Raw genomic sequence first — 22,476 nt, forward strand, 5'->3', positions numbered from 1 at the left:
GTCTTGCTCTGTCATCCAGGCTGGAGTGTAGCAGCACGATCTTAGCTCACTGCATCCTCCACCTCCCAGGTTCAAGCGATTCTCCTGCCTCAGCCTCCCAAGCAGCTAGGACTACAGATGCGTACCACCACACCTGGCTAATTTTTTGTATTTTTTTTTTTTTTAGTAGAGACAGGGTTTCACCATGTTGGCCAGGGTGATCTTGAACTCCTGACCTGAAGTGACCCACCCACCTCAGCCTCCCAAAGTGCTGGGATTACAGGCGTGAGCCACTGTGCCAAGCCAATATTTCTCTTCTGATAAGACTCTATCTTGTTTGCCTTTTTTTTGGGTGCATGAACAATTCTGTTTGTATTTATTTTCATATCATGTTGATATTTCCCAAAGCAATAATATAATATTAAGAAGCAATATATCACGTTTTATTGACATTTGCTTCTTTGTAATGATCCGTGAAACTGTTTTCCAAAAGTTATCTAGAATGGGTTGTTTGTTTGCTTAAGGCCTACAGCGTCTTGTATTCCCAGGCAGTTTCCCATCCAAGTACTAATGAGGTCCCACCCTGCGTAGCTTCTGAGGTCAGACAAGATTGGGTGCGTTCGGAGTGTATGGCCGTAGACAAGAGGGTTTTGAGATACTAGATGTAATCAAGTGCTTTAACTAGACAGCTTGATCTTCAAGTTACAGTATAGTTAGATGCCAAGGAGTATAGCATGTATAGCATGAATGGAGGAAAAATATGATCTGAGATGAACACCAAAATCAAGAGACAGGGAGGGAGGGGCTGGCCAGAACGGGTTCTGTAGTTGGCTCCCAGTTTTTCTTGGTGAGGAAGAGTTGATCAGACTAAGAAGTCATCTTCTCTGATTCAGATATGATCACTCACTTCCTTAGTCAACCTGCTTGTTCTCACCTGGAACCATTTGGTTCTTCCCTTGAGTCAGGGGTCGAGGAGCAAAAGGGAGGAAACTGCTAGAGACTGAGATCAACGCATACTCTGAAAACAGCTTATTTGGCAAGGAAGCCTCCTGGGCTCAGCACCCCAGCAACAGCCCCTTTGCTGAAGCACCCTGAGCATTGAGAGTGCTTGTGTTTTCTAGCTGCGGTTGGATTTCTCACGATATCCAGTGTTATCTCCATGTCTGCCCCTTTCTTCCTGGGGAAGATCATCGATGTCATCTATACCAACCCCACTGTGGACTACAGCGACAACCTGACCCGCCTCTGCCTTGGGCTCAGTGGTGTGTTTCTGTGTGGTGCTGCCGCCAATGCCATTCGTGTCTACCTCATGCAAACTTCAGGTAACAGTCTCTCCTCTCAGGGATGTGAGTCATCCTGAAGAAGATGTAGAGTCCTGTGGGTTTGTTCGGGCTCGAATCTCATGTGCTCCAGGCTCCATTCTCTTCCTGTCTTGCTGGCATCCTGTTAAGTAGGGATAGAGCCCAATGACTGCCCAGATGTTGGAGGTACAGATTATTTTAGATCAAGCACTGTTCTCAACTCTTCTTTTCCAGTTGAAGTTGAGCTGTAAGGGCAATCATGTCGGTCTTACGGGAGGTTTGGAAATATGCCCCTCAGGCTGGGCGCGGTGGCTCACGCCTGTAATCCCAGCACTTTGGGAGGCCGAGGCAGGTGGATCATGAGGTCAGGAGTTTGAGACCCGGCTAGCCAACATGGTGAAACCCCGTCTCTACTAAACATACAAAAATTAGCCAGGTGTGGTGGCGTGTGCCTATAATCTCAGCTACTTCAGGAGGCTGAGGCAGGAGACTCACTTGAACCCAGGAGGCTGAGGTTGCAGTGAGCCCAGATCACACCACTGCTGGGGGTCCTCCAGCCTGGGGGACAGAGCGAGACTCCATCTCAAAACAAAAAAAAAAGAAAGAAAAAGAAAAAAAGAAAATGAGACCCCTGGCCATGAAGCTGGACTTCTGAGGCTTCCTGAAGGCTTCAGAAACCCATTTACATGCCCCATGCTTGTGTTTCTCCTTGAGTAGCAGCTGGGATGATAACTTTGTTAGTATTTCTGTGAAGAGATCTCCTTGGTACAGGCAGGTCACTGCCACAATAATGAGAGAACCCGGGACACCAACTGGAAGTCGGTTGCTCTCCATTTAACTCTGTGGATGATTAACCGTTTTTGCCATTTAAAGGTTCAATACAGGAAAAGGTTTCCAGGGAGGAACAAAATGAGCTTTTGGAAGTTAATGTAATAAAACTTCTTTGTAAATAATACCTTAAAAAACTCTCGGCCAAGTGTGATGGTTCACGCCTGTAATCCTAGCACTTTGGGAGGCTGAGGCAGGAGGATTGCTTGAGCCCATGAGTTTGAGACCAGCCTGAGCCACATAGCAAGACTCCGTCTGTACTAAAAATAAATTAGCTGGGTGTAGTGGCAGACATCTGTAGTTTCAGCTACCCAGGAGGCTGAGGTGGGAGGATGGCTTGAGCCACAAGGTTGAGGCTATAGTGGACTATGATCGTGCCACTGCATTCAAGCCTGGGTGATAGAGCAAGACCCAGTCTCTTAAAAAAAAAAAAAAAAAAAAAAAGTAGAAATAAAAAGCCTCTGAGTCACGTTATATTTATTTTATTCCTGTATCCTCTCACTAGCCCCCACAGTCTGTAGTTAATAAGAGAAGAGTAGTGTTGGTAGTGCATGACAGTTAATGTGCCTGGTTTGGGAGAGGCTCTTTCTCCCCGTGGGATACAGTGCAGCAGACACTCTCAGAGGCTGCATTGCTCAGAAGGGTTACAACTCCAGGCCAAGCTGCTGCACAGTAGGTGGCTGCCCCATAATGGTAATGGATGTCTTTACCCCTGGTGAGTCTGTTCGTGTTTACTTTTGCAGGTCAGCGCATTGTGAATAGGCTGAGAACTTCGTTATTCTCCTCCATCCTGAGGCAGGAGGTTGCTTTCTTTGACAAGACTCGCACAGGAGAATTGATTAACCGCCTCTCATCAGACACTGAACTCCTGGGGCGCTCAGTGACTGAAAACCTCTCAGATGGGCTCAGGGCCGGGGCCCAGGCTTCTGTAGGCATCAGCATGATGGTATGTTGGCCTGGTTCCCCTTGGTACCTTCCTGCCAGGGCTTGGCTTGCACCAGGCCTCTCAAGTGTGAGATGAGCTCAAGGTGAGCGATTCGCATCATTCTGTAAGTGCCTAGAGCCAAAAGTGCTATTGCAGAGGCTGCTGGAACATGGGGATTGCCTCTACCTGCATGGCCTCTTGTACCTTCATTTCTCCAGAATGACTGATTATCTGGAAAATGGACTCTTGTGTTACTGCTGGGTATTCTGAGATGTGTGAACCCGGGGTGTTAAGACAGAAAAGAGCATCAGGTAGAAGGAGCACTGGGTACTACCCTGTGGGTGGCACCAAGCAGTGACTAAATTCCATTCCTCTGTGTGTGTAAGTCGAGCTGTGCTCTTTTAAGGGGAGAGCTCTTCACTCCCATGGCCTTTTTTCCTTTCCTTAACTGGGTGGCTTGTGCCTGTCCTGTCTGCTTGCCTTACCTCTTCAACCAGTGTTTCTATTTAGCCCAATGCTGCAGGTCAGTAGAGAGGCAATGCAAGCCACATGTGTGATTTTAATGTTTCAGTAGCCACATTTAAAAAAAGCAAAAAGAAGCCAATCAGATTAATTTAATTTTTTTAATTTTTTTTTTTTTTTTTGAGACAGAGTGTTACTCTGTTACCCAGGCTGGAGTACAGTGGCAAGATCATAGCTCACTGCAGTCTTAAACTTCTGGACTCAAGTGATTCTCCTACCTCAGTCTTCCAAGTATCTGGGACTACAGGCACACACCACCAAGCTTGGCTAATTTGAAAAATATATATATATATTTTTTGTAGAGGCAGGGTCTCTTTGTGTTGCCCAGGCTGGTCTCCAACTCTTGGCCTCAAGTGATCCTCCTGCCTCGGCCTCCCAAAGTGCTGGGATTACAGGCTTGAGCCACCATATCTGGCTGAGATTAATTTTAATGTTTTGTTTAAGCCAGTATAAACAAATTATTGTCATCTCAACATGTAATTAATATCAAAATTATTAATGAGGTATTTTATATTATTTCTTTCATATTATAGTTGACCCTTGAACAATGCAGGGGTTGGGACACTGAACCCCACACAGTCAAAAATCGAAGTGTAACTTTTGACTCCCCAAAAACTTAACTACTAATAGCCTACTGTTGACCAGAAGCCTTACTGATAACATACAGTCAATTACCATGTATTTGGTATGTTGTATGTATTATATACTATGTTCTTATAACAGAGTAAGCTAGATAAAAGGAAGTGTTATTAAGAAAATCATAAGGAAGGTAAAATATACTTATTATTTATTAAGTGGAAGTGAATCATCATAAAAGTTTTTTTTTTTTTTTGAGACAGAGTCTCGCACTGTCATCCGGGCTGGAGTGCAATGGCGGGATCTTGGCTCCCTGCAAACTCCGCCTCCCAGATTCAAGTGATTCTCTTGCCTCAGCCTCCTGAGTACTGGGATTATAGGTGCCTGCCACCACGCCTCGCTAATTTTTTTGTATTTTTAGTAGAGATGGGGTTTCACTATGTTGGCCAGGCTGGTCTTGAACTCCTGACCTTGTGATCTGCCAGCCTCGGCCTCCCAAATTGCTGGGATTACAGGCGTGAGCCACCGTGCCCGGCCCATCATAAAAGTGTTTATCCTCATTGTCTTCACACTAAGTAGACTGAGAAGAGGAAGAAAAGTTGTTCTTGCTGTCTCAGGGATGGCAGAGATGAAAGAAAATCTATGTTTAAGTTGACCCATGCAGTTCAAACCTATGTTGTTCAAAGGTCAACTGCATTTCCAAATTTGGTGTGTATTCTCTACTTATGGAGCATCTTAATTCGGATGCTAAATTTTCATTGAAAGTACTTGATCTATATTTAGATTTTATAAAATGTACAATTGAAAAAGTAGTTTGACATACTCAGTTTTTCCAGACATACTTAATAGTTTGCCAATAACTGAATGGAATATAGGCTTTTAAATTTTAATTAAACCTAAATACAATTAAAACTTCAGTGTCTCAGTCATACCTGCCACATTTCAAGTTTCCAGTGGCCATGTAAGGCTGTCGTTTTGGGCAGTGCAGTTCTAGACCTGTGGAAAAAGAACTGTAAATAATCCTTTCTCGCAAGTGGAAAAGCTTGGATTTTGTCCTTTGTATCCCATGAAGCACTCAGTTCAGAGAGGAAGGGTGTGTTGCCTATTAGATCTGACTTACGGAATGAAAAACAGCTTTGAAAACTCATGATTTTCCAGCTAAGAGAGAAGCAAACCTCTGGAAGAGGACCCTTCCTGCACTAACATGCCATTTTCCAAATATGAATAGTTTGGGGAATCAGGAAAAGTTCAAGCTGGGAAAAAATCACTTGGGGTACTTTTTTTAACAAGGAAAGGGAATTCAGTGTTGGATCAGATGAGCAATTCAAAGGGGTCTGTTTGGGCTGCCATAATAATACCACAGACTGGGTGGCTGAAACAAAAGAAATGTATTTCTCACAGTTCTGGAGGTTGGAAGTCCAGGGTCAAGGTACTAGCAAAATAGCTTCATTCTGAGGCTTCTTCTCTTGGCTTGTAGGCAGCTGCCATCTTGCCATGGGCTCACATAGTGGAGAGAGAGTGTGCTCTAGAGTGTCTCTTATAAGGACACTAATCCTGTTGGATTGTGGCCCCACACTTAGGACCTCATTTAACCTTAGTTACTTTCTTAGAGGCCCCATCTCCAAATACAGCCATGCTGGGGTTAAGGCTTCAACACATGAATTTCAGGGGGAAACATTCAGTCTATAAAAGGGCCTCAGGAAGTGGCTTCACCTAGGATCCGATCTTTGGCTCTAGAGGATCAGAAATGTGACTTTGTTTCTCCTGCACAAACTCATGGACCTGACATAGGGGACGTCCAATTATAAGAACCTGATACTGTGTATGCCATACTGCCAATTTATTAATTTACATAGTGGGCCTTCCTACTATTAAGTTGTGTTTCTGCTATTCCAATTTTGTGTGTGTGTGTGTGAGACAGGGTCTCCCTCTGGTGCCTAGGCTGTAGTGCAGTGGTGTCATCTTGGCTCACTGCACCCTCCGCCTCCTGAGCTCTAGCGATCCTCCCACGTCAGCCTCCCGAGTAGCTGGAACTACAGGCGTGCACCACCATGCCCGGCTAATTTTTGTATTTTTTTCTATAGAGACAGTGTCTCACCATGTTGTCCAGCCCACTGGTTTTGAACTCCTGGGCTCAAGCGATCCACCCACCTCAGCCTCCCGAAATGCTAGGATTACAGTCGTGAGCCCCCACGCCTAGCCCATTTCTGCTATTCAAAACACTTCATTATGGTGCCAGGACCCTGTATTAGTCATCAGAAGGTTTTTTTGGATTTTTTTTGTTTTGTTTCGTTTTGGTTTTTTTGAGACGGAGTCTTGCTCTGTCTGGCTGGATCTCAGCTCACTGCAAGCTCCGCCTCCTGGGTTCAGGCCATTCTCCTGCCTCAGCCTCCCAAGTAGCTGGGACTACAGGCGCCTGCCACCTCGCCCGGCTAGTTTTTTATATTTTTTAGTAGAGATGGGGTTTCACTGTGTTAGCCAGGGTGATCTCGATCTCCTGACCTCGTGATCCGCTTGTCTCGGCCTCCCAAAGAGCTGGGATTACAGGCTTGAGCCACCGCGCCTGGCCAGAAGGTTTTTCATTAAGTATGGAACCACAGTGAAGGAAGGGGGTGGTTCTGGGACAGTTCTAGGAGAATCTTGATGGACTGTGCCTGCCCCACACAGAGGACACCTGTCCAGTTGGTTCATTTGACATCAGTTGTGTTCAGGCCCCAGAAGTGTTAGACCTGTCCTGTTGGTCTCATGTCCTGATAGTGACCATCAGAGATACGATTATGCTCCCCGAGGCTCACCCCAGGTGTCCTGATGGACTTGTCTTCTCAGGGTGGGACATTTGTGTACACATCTGCTTGCTTCTCTGTGAAGGTGCCAACCTCCTTTCTGCCTCAGGGCCTTTATGCAATGGCTCTTCCCTGTTGGTGGTGAGGTCTTCCAAGATCATGTTACATCTGAAGTGATACTTTCTCTCTCTTATACTTGTCTATTATCTAAGTCTTATCTCTTCTTTCTTACATGAAAACTCTGTGAGGGTTGGTTATCTCCCAGGTGCCTGGAATAGTGCTTGCACTCAGTAACACAGGCACTCAGTAACAACTTGTTGAATGAGTAAATGAATGAGTGAATGATTGGTTGATCCATCTACTTACATTTCAGTTTGCAGCTTTTCGTTAGTATTATTTAGCCTTGTACTGATTATACTATTTTCTGTGCAAATGAGATATGGTAGATTTTAGTAATTTGTCAAAGAGATGCTAGTACTATTGAAAGTACAGTCACCAAATTGCAAGGTTGACAGGGAAACCCTCTGTTACTTACTTCTAGAAGTTAGGTTATTCTTTCAGCAATTCCAGTTGCTAGAAGCTCCTCGGTATGTTGAGCCCAGATCCATCCTGCAGACTTCAGTCCACTGAACCATGAAAGCAGCTTTAATTCTTCTTCGACTTGTTGGTTGTGTCCTCCAAGTCCTCTGTTGACTGTTTGTCATACAATGTGTGGTTTTTGTTTTTGTTTTTGTTTTGAGACAGAGTTTTGCTCTTGTTATCCAGGCTGGAGTGCAGTGACTCAATCTTGGCTCACTGCAACCTCCACCTCCCGGGTTCAAGCGATTCTCCTGCCTCAGCCTGCCGAGTACCTGGGATTACAGGCGTGCACCCCAACTCCCGGCTAATTTTTGTATTTTTAGTAGAGACAGGGTTTCACCATGTTGGTCAGACTGGTCTCGAACTCCTGACCTCAGGTGATCTGCCTGCCTTGGCCTCCCAAAGTACTGAGATTACAGGCGTGAGCCACCACACCCTACCCAGTGTGAGGTTTTTTGGTGACTTCACCGTCTTGGTCATTTTGATGGGACGTGTTGCTCTGGTTGTTCAGTGCCTGCAGGTGGTTCGGACCTGAATACACAACTCCTGATATGGTCTGGAGTGTGGAGCAGAGCAGGCCTCTGCCACACTCCCCCTGTCTCTTCCCACTCTGTTGTTAAACAGCATGGTCTGATCTAGTATTGGCCTGAGGATTCTTTCTTCAGCAATTGCTTGTCACATTTCTTCTGTGTGGCATGCTGAATATTTATGGGGTTTTGTGAAGAATAAAGATGTCTGAAAAATTCCACCCAAACAGGATGTAACAACTTGGGGACAGTACCTTCAAGCCTGCTGTTAATTTAAACACACTCACACACACACAGACACACCCCTACACACACTCCCCTATCGTAGGTAATAAGAATGTCTTGCCACCCTATGTAACAAACACCTCTCAATTTTTTTTGTTTTTGACAGTTTTTTATCTCACCTAATCTGGCCACCTTTGTTTTGAGCGTGGTGCCTCCAGTGTCAATCATTGCTGTAATTTATGGACGATATCTACGGAAACTGACCAAAGTCACCCAGGATTCCCTGGCACAAGCCACTCAGGTAAAAGCCCCTTCTCATCCGTGTGGTTTCCAGCAGAATGGGGTCACAGCCAGGATCCTAGACGGCAGATCCTAAGGGATGTGCTTAGGTTTTTCAATAAAGTGCCTTCCTTTCCTTTCATTAGAAATTACCCCAAGATCCCAGAAACTTAAACTACTCTGTTTTCTAGACTAGGTTTCTACCCATATCTCAAAGTAGATTCAACTCGACTAAACATTTTGTGGAGTCCTCACTTCTTACTATCACTATTTCTTTTCTTTCTTTCTTTCTTTCTTTTTTTTTTTTTTTGAGACAGGGTACATGAGAAAAGTCTTTTTCAGGCACTCTAGGCTAGAGTGCAGTGGTATAATCACAGCTAAGTGAAGCTTTAACCTCCCAGGCTTGAGTGATCCTCCCACCTCAGCCTCCTCAGTAGCTGGGACTATAGCCACATGCCACCATGCCCAGTAATTTTTAAAATTTTTTGTAGAGACAGGATCTTACTGTGTTGCCCAGGCTGGTTTCAAATTCCTGGGCTCAAGCGATTCTCCCACCTCAGCCTCCTGGAGTGCTGGGATTACAGGCGTGAACCACCATACATAGCCACTATCACTATTTGTTATGGGACAAAACAGTTAATCAGGTTTTGAAAATAGTTACTAGATAACACTGTGTTTCATTAATTTAATAAATCTGGCTTTGCAATGCTGTGCAACATTATCTTTTCAAAAATTAAAAATGGCCCGGTGCAGTGGCTCGTGCCTATAATCCCAGTACCTTGGGAGGCCAAGTCGGGTGGATCGCTTGAGGTCAGGAGTTTGAGACCAGCCCGACCAACGTGGAGAAACCTTGTTTCTACTAAAAATACAAAAATTAGCTGGGCGCGCTGGTTCCTGCCTGTAATCCCAGCTACTTGGGAGACTGAGACAAGGAGAATTTTGAACCCGGGAGGCAGAGGTTGCAGTGAGCCAAGATTGTGCCATTGCACTCCAGCCTGGGTGACAAGAGTGAAACTCCGTTCCAAAAAAAAAAGAAAAATTAAAAATAACCATTATACTTTCATGGTACAAAAACCATGCATGGGGCTGGGTGCAGTGGCTCACGCCTATAATCCCAGTACTTCGGGAGGCCGAGGCAGGTAGATCACAAGGTCAGGAGATCGAGAACATCCTGGCTAACATGGTGAAACCCCGTCTCTACTAAAAATACAAAAAATTAGTCGGGTGTGGTGGCGGGCGCCTGTAGTCCCAGCTACTCCGGACGCTGAGGCAAGAGAATGGTGTGAGCCCAGGAGGCGGAGCTTGCAGTGAGCCGAGATTGAGCCACAGTACTCCAGCCTGGGTGACAGGGCGAGACTCCATCTCAAAAAAGCACAAAAAAAACCATGCATGTTTATTGTTGAAAATTTTGAAAATAGAAAACAAAAATACCCATAATCCTGTCTTTTAGAATTAACATTTTGGAGTCTGTTTTTCTCTGCATAAAAATGTATTTCTGCATCTACATATGCTCCTATTTTTCTGTCTATATATATGATATGTTTAGGTATAGTTTTTTCCCCCAAAACTAGGATTGCTTTGTGTACTCTGCTGTCACTCTTTTTTGACTTAGTCATGTATCAAGAGTGGTTTTCCATTGATAATGTCTTTTAGGGAGTTCTCACTTCTTACTATCACTATTTCTTTTCTTTTCTTTTTAATAAGTAAATAAATGAAATGAGAACCACATTTTATTTTTGCTTCTAGAAGCTCTTGAAATATGACCCTTCTCCTCCTGAAATGTATTTATTATTCTCCCAGCTAGCTGAGGAACGTATTGGAAATGTAAGAACTGTTCGAGCTTTTGGGAAAGAAATGACTGAAAGAGACAAATATGCCAGCAAAGTGGACTATGTGATGCAGTTAGCAAGGAAAGAGGCATTCGCTCGGGCTGGCTTCTTTGGAGCAGTAAGTAGATCATTTTGGAAAAAGTGAAAGTGGCAGATGTTAGAATGGTGAGAGTTTTATTCTGTGGTGTTCAGCATAAGTAGAAAATGATTTTAATTTTTAAAATTTTAGTCTTAATTTCAAGGCTGAGAATGACTTTCTTTAAAATATTTTTGTGAAAAAGGAAGAAACAAGTAAATGTCCTTAGAGAAAAGTCAGTGCATGGTGCGATCGGGCACTGATTATTTGTGCGGTGCAGGCCAGTGGCATCAGCTTTGCCTGGGCCCTGGTCAGCCTCGCCGAGACTCAGCTCCATCGCAGATCTGCTCGGTAGGAAACTGGGGCCAGCAATCTGTTTAACAGGCCCTCTGGGTCATTCTCATGCCAGCAAAGTCTGAGGATTAACCAAAATCACCTCAATGTGTTTCAAGAAAGAAGTATAAAAAATCAATCACAATGCACTTAAATAGGACATGGAAATAGAAAATCACCATGAAGGCAAATTCAAGATACGTGTAAACTGAAAAGAACTTCAGAGACAATTCCATCATTGCTATGATTAACAGATAAGGAGCAGCAGCCCGGAGAAGGCTGCCCCTATGCCTAAGACAACCACACATGCAACCAAGGTAAAAGCAGGCCACAGATACAGGAGGCCAGCTCCTCAGGCTTGTGTCCTTGCCCAGAACATCTCATTGTATTATATAAACCCACGTAGTAGATATTTATTTGTTTCCTCTAGTTAGGGAAGGAACCTTTGGTATTACTTTTATCCTTTGCAAACTGAGTAGATGGGGTAAAATCGGGATCTGATGGGAGACTTAGCTTATAGGTTTTCATGGTGATTAGATTGTTTTCTTCATTATTGCAATATTACAAAACCATTTTTAATTTGAAACTCAGGTAAAATTAATATTTTGGAAAAATCTTGCTGTGACAGTTGAATGAAAAAGGTACATTACAGGCTGTGTTCACGCTTTTTGCATTCTGGGTCCTTGATTCCCACCTGACTTCTCTGTTTTGTTCATTCGACAGACTGGGCTCTCCGGAAACCTGATTGTGCTTTCTGTCCTGTACAAAGGAGGGCTGCTGATGGGCAGTGCCCACATGACCGTGGGTGAACTCTCTTCCTTCCTAATGTATGCTTTCTGGGTTGGAATAAGCATTGGAGGTAAATAATTTAAATAGGCTTGGGGTGTTACAAATTAAAAATCAGAGCATCATTTCTGAAATAGAAACTGAACTTTCACATTACTTCAATTAACTTCGACTGAAAAAGCATTTCCTAGAACGTTACTATTCCAATTGGGCTTTTAAAGAAGTGAAATGAATGTGACCCTCCACAGCAGACGAGCAAACACCTCCTTGATTGGGACATTTGGGGATCTTTGCAGGCCTCTTGTAGCTCAGCATCGCTCTGGAGTGGTATTGTGTCTTCAGACCGTTTGTTCACTTGCTCACAGGTGCAGGCAGGAGGAGGGCGGCGCTGAGCAAGTATGGACACAGAAACCCATAGTCCTGTGTTAGTGATGGTTTCGTGATTAGCAAATCAGTGGAGAATGCAATTCCTTTTGTACAAAGTCAACCATATTCAAAACTAATGAGCAATCAAAAAATATTTATAAATTATCAAGTGCATGAAACAGAGTTGCTTGCTTTTATTAAGACTGTCAGAGTTCAGCTTTTATTTTTCATTCCCGGATGAAGGAAAGCAGGAATGCATCCCCAGTCGACTTGGGACAAATGATTTCCTAGTTTTTGTTTCCCTTCTTGTCTTTGAAACTCAAGATGGAAAGGTCGGGTAAGTAGCTTAAGGTCTGATTAATGGAATATTATCAGGTATCCTATGGTGTTGCTTCAACCAGAGGGTTTTATTTTCAGGGTTTTTTGTCTAACTGTTGAAGGTAGAGGCATTTCCGTAGACATCTGCAGGCAAGTGAAGATTTTTTTCTGGAATGATATTTTCAGAGACCCCTGAAAAAAGCATTTTAGTTCTGCTGGCTGGTCTTAAATAAAAACTGATTAAGATGTTTTGGGGTGCTGGATGGTTTGGGAAGCGAGAAGGTGGACTGGTTCAGGAGGACCCACAGACAGTATGCAGCTCTTCCCTCTCCATTTCTTGGATTAAGCCTGCTGGGCTGGAGGTTTCACACCCTGTTATGGTCGTGTTCCCTTAGGTCTTCTGTCCTCCTTCAGGTGGACTACCTACCCCACTTCCCTTCTCCCTGGCCTTTCTGTTCACATTCCAGATTTCCTCCCTGGCCTCCCCTCATCTTAATGTTTTCTGCCACATTTGACATAATCTTTCTCAGCCCCTCCTCTTCCCTCCTCTGTACCACTTGGCATGATAGAAGTTATTTCTTTTTGTGGTTGTTCTATTGTCCTCTCTATTCACAAGGGGCAAGTTCACAACTGTGTCTTGCACAGAATGGGTTGGAAAACACAGTTCTAATCCATTGCTATAGTCGGTTACCACCACTGGTTATAGGAGGTGCTGCTAAGGCTTTGTCTGCGTGCAGAGATTGGGTAATTTGGCTTTCTTAACCACAGGCCAGCCCACAACTTTGGTCAACTGTATTGTTCAGGATCTGCCATCTGGTGCGAGGAGGGATGAAAGAAAATATGGGTAGGTCAGTGTACACCTGTTGCCACCGGTTCTTCCACATTTATAACATAGATGCCTAAGGTGATAGGAATTTAATCCAGCAACTTGAATTAGCAGGTGAGGATTCTACCACTGAACCACCAATGCCCAACAACTTAAATTGGATTTTAAGTGCTTGTTTGTTTATTTATTTAGAGACGGAGTTTCACTCTGTCACCCAGGCTGGAGTGCAGTGGCATGATCTCGGCTCACTGCAACCTCTGCCTCCTGGATTCAAGCAATTGTCCTGCCTCAGCCTTCTGAGTAGCTGGGACTACAGGCACATGCCGCCACACCTGGCTAATTTTTTGGATTTTTTAGTAGAGACGGGGTTTCACCGTGTTGCCCAGGCTGGTCTCGAACTCCTGAACTCTGGCAATCCGCCCACCTCAGACTCCCAAAGTACTGGGATTACAGGTGTGAGCCACCGCACCCAGCCATGCTTTTATGTTTTTAAAGTAATTTTAGGCCGGGCGCGGTGGCTCAAGCCTGTAATCCCAGCACTTTGGGAGGCCAAGGCGGGTGGATCTCGAGGTCAGGAGATCAAGACTATCGTGGCTAACATGGTGAAACCCCGTCTCTACTAAAAATACAAAAAACTAGCCGGGCGTGGTGGCGGGCGCCTGTAGTCTCAGCTACTTGGGAGGCTATCCAAAGTGATTCTATAATAAATCTACAAAGCAAGAAATTCTATTTTATTTATTAAGTAATAATTTTTATTTTGATTTCGGCTTAGAAGGGCATACTAGGGGTAAAAACCCCACTGATTCTAAGTACATTCTCTTCTAAAATGAAGTCAGAAGTACTGTATGAAGAAGCAAAACCTAACCATTTTCAAGTTTACAATTCAGTGGTGTTTAGTACATTCACAATGCTGTGCAACCACTACCTCCATCTACCTCTCAAACAGTTCCATCACTGAAAAGAAAACCAATACTCATTAAGCAATCTATCTACATTACTTCCTCCTGCCAGCTCCTGGCAACCACAGTTTGCTTTCTGTCTTTATGTATTTACTTATTGTAGATATTTCATATAAAAGGAATCACACAATATATGTCCTTTTGTGCCTGGCTTCTTACACTTAGCATAGTATTTTCAAAGTTCATCTACATTGTAGCACGTATCAGTATGTCATTCCTTTTTTCTTTTATTTTTTTTTTATTTTTTCCCGAGACAGGGGCTTGCTCTGTCACCCAGGCTGGAGTGCAGTAGTGCAGCCTTGACCTCCTGGGCTCAAGCAGTCCTCTCACCTCAGCCCCCTGAGTAGCTGGGACTTACAGGCATGTGCCACCATGCCTGGCTAGCTTTTGTATTTTTTGTAGAGACAGAGTTTCACCATGTTTCCCAGGCTAGTCTTGAACTTCTGGGCTCAAGCAGTCTGCCCGCCTCTGCCTCCCAGAGTGTTGGGATGACAGGCATGAGCCACCACTACTGGGCTAGTGGGTCGTTCCTTTTTATGGTTGAATATTACATTGTAAAGAGAGATCACATTTTGTTTATCCAGGGCCGTTGTGCTTTTGTTCTTCGGAGTCAAAGCTCTTTACTTTGTTAAACTACTTTTGACTGTTTCCCTTTACTTCTTTTTTGTTTTGTTTTGTTTTGTTTTGTTTTAGAGACAGGATCTCACTTTGTCTCCAGGAGGGAGTGCAATGGCACAATCCTAGCCCACTGCAGCCTCGACCTCCTGGGCTCAAGTGATCCTTCTGCCTCAGCCTCCTGAGTAGCTAGGACTGCAGGCATACACAACCATACTCAGCTAATTATTAATTTTTTTTTTTTGTAGAGACAGGGTCTCGCTATGTTGTGTTGCCCAGGCTGGTCTCAAACTCCTGGGCTCAAGTGATTCTCCTGCCTTGGCCTCTCGAAGTGCTGGGATTATAGGTGTGTACCACCATGCCCAGCCTTAATTTTTTTCTTCTTTCTTTCTTCCCTCCCTCCCTTCTTTTTAAAAATTAATACCATTTTCAAAGTAGTTTTACGTTCATAGCAAAATTGTGTAGAGAAAGGGGTGCATACCCATGCCCTCATACACGCACAGCCTCCCTATTAACATCCCCCGCAGAGTGGTACATTTGATACAATTAATGAATCTACAGCCAGGGGCAGTGACTCACTTCTGTAATCCCAGCACTTTGCGAGGCTGAGGCGGGCAGATCACTTGAGGCCAGGAGTTCGAGACCAGCCTGGCCAACATGGCAAAACCCTGTCTCTACTAAAAATACAAAAATTAGCTGGGTGTGGTGGTGCATGCCTGTAATCCCAGCTACTTGGGAGGCTGAGGCAGGAGAATTGCTTGAACCTGGGAGGCAGAGGTTGCAGTGAGCTGAGATTGCGCCACTGCACTCCAGCCTGGGTGACAGAGTGAGACCCTGTCTCAAAAGAAGAAAAAAAGCCTACATTGACACAGCATTACACCCAAAGTCCACAGTTTACATTAGGGTTCACTCTTGGTGGTGTACATTCTATGCGTTTGGACAAATGCAAAATGACATGTATCCAACATTACTGTACCATACAAAGTATTTTCACTGCCCCAAAGATCCTCTGAGCTCTGTTTATTCATCACCCTTCTGAAACCCCTGACAACCACCGATGGTTTTTACTGTTTCCATGGTTATGCCTTTTCTAGAATGTCATATAGTTTTAATCATACAGTATGTAGCATTTGGTTGGCTCTTTTCATAGAAATATGCATTTAAGATTTCTCCATGTCTTTTTATGGCTTGATAGCTCATTTATTTTTAGCACTGAATAATATTCCATTGTGTGGATGTACAACAGTTTATTCGTTCACCTACTAAAGGACACTTGGCTGCTTCTAAGTTTTGGCAATGATGAATAAAGCTGCTATAAACATCCATGTGTAGGTTTTTGTGTAGATGGAAGTTTTCAGCTCATTTAGGCAAATACCAAGGAGTACAACTGCTTGATTGGATGGTAAGAATGTGTTCAGCTTAGCACAGTGGCAGTATCATAGGCACTGAGGTTTATCCGAGGCATGATTACTGCTAATTGAAAACTTTTCCCAATACCCTGCTGTGATGACTTGCAACGTAGTCAGCATTGGCAAGGTGTTTTTGTTTTTGTTTTTGTTTTTAAAAAAAGGGAATCTCATTCTGTTGCCCAGGCTGGAGTGCAGTGGCACCATCTCGGCTCACTCCACCTCCCAGGTTCAAGGAATTCTTGTGCCTCAGCCTCCCAAATAGCTAGGATTACAGGCATCCGCCACCATGCCTGACTTTTTTTTTTTTTTTTTTGAGATGGAGTCTCGCTCTGTCACCCCGTCTGGAGTGTAATGGCGCAGTCTCGGCCACTGCAACCTCCACCTCCCAGGTTCTAGCGATTCTCCAGCCTCAGCCTCCTGAGTAGCTGGGACTACAGTTGTGTGCCACCACGTCCAGCTATTTTTTTTATTATTATTATTTTTAGTAGAGAAGGGGTTTCACCATGTTGGCCAGGCTGGTTTCGAACTCTGACCTCAAGTGATCCACCCACCTCGGCCTCTGAAAGTCCTGGGATTACAGGCATGAGCCACCCGCGCCTGGTCTAATTTTTGTTTTTTTGTTTTTTTGTTTTTTTCTGTAGAGACAGGGTTTTACCGTGTTGGCCAGGCTGATCTTGAATTCCTGGCCTCAAGTGATCTGCCTACCTTGGCCTCCCAAAGTGCTGGGATTACAGGTGTGAGCCACCGCACCCGACCAGCATTGGCAATTTTTGACATCTCTATGGAGACTGAATGAATTTCTTACAAAAAAATTTTTAGTTTTGTAAGAAACTCCCAAACTGCCTTGCAAAGTGTGTGTCCCATTTGCATCCCCACCAGCAAGAAATGAGAGTTCTTGTTGCTCCACGTCCACCCCAGCATTTGGTGGCATCGATGTTCTAGCTTTTAGCCATTCTGATAGATGCATGATATTTCATTGTTGTTTTAGTTTGCATTTCCCTGGTGACATATGATGTTGAGCATCTGTTCATATGCTTATTTGTTCTCTGTATATCTTCTCTGGTGAGTTGTCTGTTCAGGACTTTCGACCATTTTAAAATAAGTCTTCATGTTTCCGTATTGTTGCGTTTTAAGAGTTCTTTGTAAATTTTGGGTAGCAGTCCTTTATTGGATAGGTCTTTTACAGATATCTTCTCCCAGTTTGTGGCTGGTCCTCTTCTTTTCGCATTGTCTTTTGCAAAGCATACATTTTTAATTTTAATGAAGTCCACCTTCTTTCTTTCATGGATTGTACCTTTGGTATTGTATCTAAAAAGTCATCACCAAATTCAAGGTCATCTACACTTGCTCCTGTGTTGCCTTCTAGGAGTTTATTGTTTTGTGTTTTATATTAGGTCTGTAATTCACTCTAAATTAGTTTTTGGGAAAGGTGTAAGGTCTGTGTCTAGATTCCTTATTTGCATGTGGATGTTCAGTTGTTCTAGAACCATTTGTTAAAAAGACAATACATATATTGCCGTTGCATCTCCATTGTATTGCCTTTACTTCTTTGTCAAAAATCAGTTGACTATTTGTGAGGTCCTATTTTTGCCAAATGCATTTTTAATTTAGCCTAAACATTTTAGTCCATTGTATCTTGCATAAATATTCATACCATAGAATATTCGAATTGTTTTTTTTTTTTTTTCAGTATCCTCACTGAGGGAAAATGTTACAAATATATGTCCTCACATTTGATGTAGACCATTGCATTTGGGTTTTAATTGTTAAATAACAGTTCAGGCCGGGCACGATGACTCACACCTATAATCCCAGCACTTTGGGAGGCTGAGGCGGGTGCATCAATTGAGGTCGGGAGTTCGAGACCAGCCTGGCCAACACCAGCCTGGTGAAACCCCGTCTCTACTAAAAATACAAAGATTAGCCAGGCATGGTGGGGGATGCCTGTAATCCCAGCAACTCGGGAGGCAGAGGTTGCAGTGAGTAGAGATTACACCATAGCAGAGCAAGACTCCCTCTCAAAAAAAAAAAAAATCATGGTTCAAAGCTGACTTTAAAAAGTGATCGCTAGAGGCCAAGGAAGGAGACGCACATTTGTAATCCCAGCACTTTGCGAGGCCAAGGCAGGAGTGTTGCTGGAGCCCAGGAGTTGAAGACCAGCCTATGCAACACAGTGAGGCCCTGTCTCCACAAAAAAAATAAAAATAAAGAGATTGCTGGAACGTTTAACATTAACCAAATTTATTTCAGTGTTTGCTACTGTGAAAGTCTTTTTTTTTTTTTTTTTTTTTGAGACAGGGTCTCGCTCTGTTGCCCTGAGTGCTGCCAGAGTGCCGGGGTGCAGTAATACCTCATTGCAGCCTTAACCTCTTGGACTCAAGTGATCCTCCCGCCTCAGCCTCCCAAGTAATTAGGAATATAGGCACATGCTACCAGGCCTGGCCTTAAAATTATTTTTTGTAGAAACAGGGTTGTCTCTGTGTTGCCCAGGGTGGTGTTGAACTCCTGGGCTCTAGCAGTCCTCCCACCTTGGCCTCCCAAAGTGTTGAGATTACAGCCAGGAACCACTTTGCCTGGCCTCATTTTTATTTTATTTATTTATTTATCTATTTTACATAACATAACATTGTATTAGGTATTATAAGTAATCTAGAGATTACTTGAAGTATATGGGAGAATGTGAGTAGCTTATCAAAGTTGTATTTATTGATCACCTGAAGGTGAGGTATTATTTTGTGGATTTGTCTTTAAAATCAACATTGAAGTATTTTGTATTTTTTTAAATTATGAGATAGCATTACAGTTAAATTGCTATGCTTTTAACTAGGTAGACTTCCTCTGCAGCATTATGATTTTAATCCAGTGGTTGATGAGTATGACTATATATGTTTTTCAATCCCTGATCAAACATTAAATCCTTATTAGAAATCAGTGAAATGTGGCTGGGCGCAGTGGCTCACGCCTATAATCCCACACTTTGGGAGGCTGAGAGGGGTGGATCACCTAAGGTCAGGAGTTTGAGAGCAGCCTGGCCAACATGGCGAAACCCCATCTCTACTAAAAATTAAAAAATTTCCAGGCCTGGTGGTGTGCGCCTGTAATCCCAGCTACTCGGGAGGCTGAGGCAGGAAAATCACTTGAACCAGGGAGATAGAGATTGCAGTGAGCCAAGATCGTGCCACTGCACTCCAGCCTGGGTGACAGAGTGAGACTCTGTCTCAAAAAAAAAAAAAAAAAAATCAATCAATAAATCAATCAATGAAACTGGAGGAGGAAAAGCCAAAGGAAAACTAGAGTATGAGGCAAGGGAATTTTGAGTATCAGTTCCCAGGAAGCTGCTTCAAGTTGTTTTTTGAAAATATTAATAACAGATTTCATATTAAAAGCAATCATTGTCGCTCCTCTCGGAGGAGTGGTGGTCAGTGCCGGTGCCAGTGGTGGACATGTGTGTGGATTCTTCTTCTCATCCTCAGGTCTGAGCTCTTTCTACTCGGAGCTGATGAAAGGACTGGGTGCCGGGGGGCGCCTCTGGGAGCTCCTGGAGAGAGAGCCCAAGCTGCCTTTTAACGGTGGGTCTCAAAATGGGTTGTTTCTTTGCTAGGATTAAACAAATGTGGCTTCGAACAATGAAACCAGCTCTTCCCCTGCCTGCGAGGGAGTGAGGGATGAGCCACCATAAAGGTGTGGGTCCTGCTGCATGGCGGGCCGGGCAGGGGGGTGGTCAGGTTTTCTATGAGAAGGGGAGGGACAGCTGCTGTGGCACTGTTGTGGGCCAGGATGCCCCTGGATGCATGGGCTGGCCACATAGTGTGCTGCCCTCTGTTCCCCTCCCTGCATCTGGGCATTACTGCCAAGGGCAGGATGGAAGTCATTGTGGCCCAGGGCTGTGACTAGGAAGGGTCCCGGCTAGTCCACCAAATTGATCTTCCCTAGTGATTCTGACATCTCTGTGGAGGGCTAGGGTGGGAGGAAGGGAGGAGGAATCAGACATAAGAAAATATCTAAGTTTCTTGGCTTTTTGGGGTGGGGTAGGGGAGGCTGGTACTCATTGGCTGGAGCCATCTCCTTCTTACCAGTGACTTCCCTGGAGCTGTAGGGTCTAGACCAACTAGCCAGGATTCAGGAGAAATGGCTGAGTAGTAACCACTCCCAACTGCTTATTGACTTCCTAGGACATTGTTAGGTAGCCCCAGGTCCATAAGTGAAAGCCAAATATTCTCCAATGTGATAGGCCTAGGAAATAGGCCCAACTGAGAGAGTTTGAGTGGTGTCTGCCCAAGCAGAGCAGGTGAACACCAGGGCAGAACAGACCTCTGACCCCCTCCAGTTCTGCAGCTGTTGTGTAGCGCTCCCCTATTCATCATAACTTTCAAAATATTTATTCGGGGTAGGTAAAATAAACTGGAGCTACACAGAGGCAGTGGCATAGACAGAAGGCCATTGGGTTTGAAACCAGACTACAAGGGTGGATCTTAACTCCACTACTTGTTAGCTTAAGCAGGTTGTTGTCTGTGGTCTTCAGTGTCCTCATCAGCAAAATTGGAATCAATTTCTACCTTGCAGGGTTGTCAGGATCAAATAAGACCATCTATGTGTAGTACCTTGGATATAGTAGGTGCGGAGTTGGCATGTGGGAAGCATTTAGCCTGCTTCTGACTTGCCTTTTAAGAGCTCATATGCCAGGACTAGCTGTGATAGAGTCACCCATCCATAGCCAGATGAGTAGGAGAACCGAGTTCAGCTGTGAGTTTAATTTTTTGCTTTAAGTAATTAATATTCCATTTTATGTTTCAGAGGGGGTCATCTTAAATGAGAAAAGCTTCCAGGGTGCTTTGGAGTTTAAGAACGTGCATTTTGCCTATCCAGCTCGCCCAGAGGTGCCCATATTTCAGGATTTCAGCCTTTCCATTCCATCAGGATCTGTCACGGCACTGGTTGGCCCAAGTGGTTCAGGCAAATCAACAGTGCTTTCGCTCCTGTTGAGGTTGTACGACCCTGCTTCTGGTAAGTGGTTCACCACACTGTAGCACCAGCGGACTGTCCCGAGCTCTGCTCCCACTTTTGTGCCCTGGGAGATGCTCAAACCATGCAGATACCTTCTTTTGTGAGAGTACCTTCTTTTCTAAGTGCCAATGGAAAGAAATCCCTCAAACAGAAGGTGTCATTTGCAGGGGCATGACAGCTCATACAGAGGCCTTTAGAGCATTTTGTATATAATGTGTCCTACCTCTTCAAGCCCAGAGTGACTTCCCCAGTTCTACGTCCTCATCTCCCATGTGGGTATCTCCTCTGGACATGCCCTCTACTGGGAGCAGGTGGACGAGGCTGTGCTCAGCAGCCAGGAGAAGGTGCCGGGGCTGCTGCTGGACATCCCTACACACCAGCAGCACCCTGGAGAACCGCCGTTTGCCAGCGTGCGTGCTAGGCGCAGGAGTGATGGGGAGCTCCTGGAGAACCTCTGCCTTTGCCTGTGACCCATCGAGTGCTTGTTATAACACAGTTAACTTGGCAATCAGTGATTCGCTTCTTTTTGTTTCACTGTGTCACCCAGGCTGGAGTGCAGTGGAGTGATCTCCGCTCACTGCAAGCTCCTCCTCCCAGGTTCACGCCATTCTCCTGCCTCAGCCTCCCGAGTAGCTGGGACTACAGGCGCCCATCACCACGCCCGGCTAATTTTTTGTATTTTTAGTAGAGTTGGGGTTTCACCATGTTAGCCAGAATGGTCTTGATCTCCTGACCTCGTGATCTGCCCGCCTCGGCCTTCCAAAGTGCTGGGATTACAGGCGTGAGCCCCCATGCCTGGCCAGTGATTCGCTTCTATGTGACTTTTCCATTGAAACTATTTTGAGCTAGTAGGGATTTTCGTAATGGATGATTTCTCTCATTCTGGTTTTTATTTTATTTTTAACGGGATTATAAGATCTTTAAGAGCAGAGATTGTCATGATTTTACTTCTTTATGTCTTCCCTGTAGTAGGGACAACAATATCAGCAAGCAAACAACTCTTAGTAAAAATCAAATCATGAATTTAGAAGAGTATTTTGGTTGGATGTGGAGCCCCACACCTGTAATTCCAACACTTTGGGAAGCTGAGGTGGGAGGATCACTTGAGGCCACAAGCTGGAGACCAGCCTGGGTAACATAATGAGACCCTGTCTCTATTTAAAAAAAAAAAAAAAAAATTCTTTAATTTAAAAAATGAAAAGAATGTTTTGTGTCTTTGTGCTTATGCTTTTTGGTTAAAATAATGTGAGAGCTGGTTACATGTCAGATAAATATGTGACTTGCAAATCCTGACCCACGGAATCACCACCTGTGTTAAAATGGGGCTTACTACACTGTTTGCCTCTGGAATCACTTTCTTGACTCACCATTGACTTGCTATAAAATTTGGAGTTTAAAAAAATCCTAGTTAGCCAGGCACAGTAGTTCACA

The 22,476-nt window shown here is 44.3% G+C and overlaps 1 protein-coding gene and 1 pseudogene across 1 annotated transcript in view; both read left to right on the forward strand.

The window, feature by feature from the left end:
- The window catches only part of ABCB10 (ATP binding cassette subfamily B member 10), a 43,621-nt gene that overhangs the window by 8,398 nt on the left and 12,747 nt on the right, over positions 1-22,476 (forward strand). Inside the window, exons 2-8 of the mRNA XM_005539815.4 lie at positions 1,101-1,301; positions 2,852-3,054; positions 8,412-8,546; positions 10,325-10,471; positions 11,486-11,621; positions 19,515-19,610; positions 20,836-21,045. Coding sequence (XP_005539872.3) covers positions 1,101-1,301; positions 2,852-3,054; positions 8,412-8,546; positions 10,325-10,471; positions 11,486-11,621; positions 19,515-19,610; positions 20,836-21,045 — 1,128 coding nt within the window. The remainder of the gene's footprint in view (positions 1-1,100; positions 1,302-2,851; positions 3,055-8,411; positions 8,547-10,324; positions 10,472-11,485; positions 11,622-19,514; positions 19,611-20,835; positions 21,046-22,476) is intronic.
- LOC123570680 (U4 spliceosomal RNA) lies at positions 16,049-16,200 on the forward strand (annotated as a pseudogene).

Source organism: Macaca fascicularis, chromosome 1, assembly GCF_037993035.2.
Source record: "Macaca fascicularis isolate 582-1 chromosome 1, T2T-MFA8v1.1".
Lineage (NCBI taxonomy): Eukaryota > Metazoa > Chordata > Mammalia > Primates > Cercopithecidae > Macaca > Macaca fascicularis.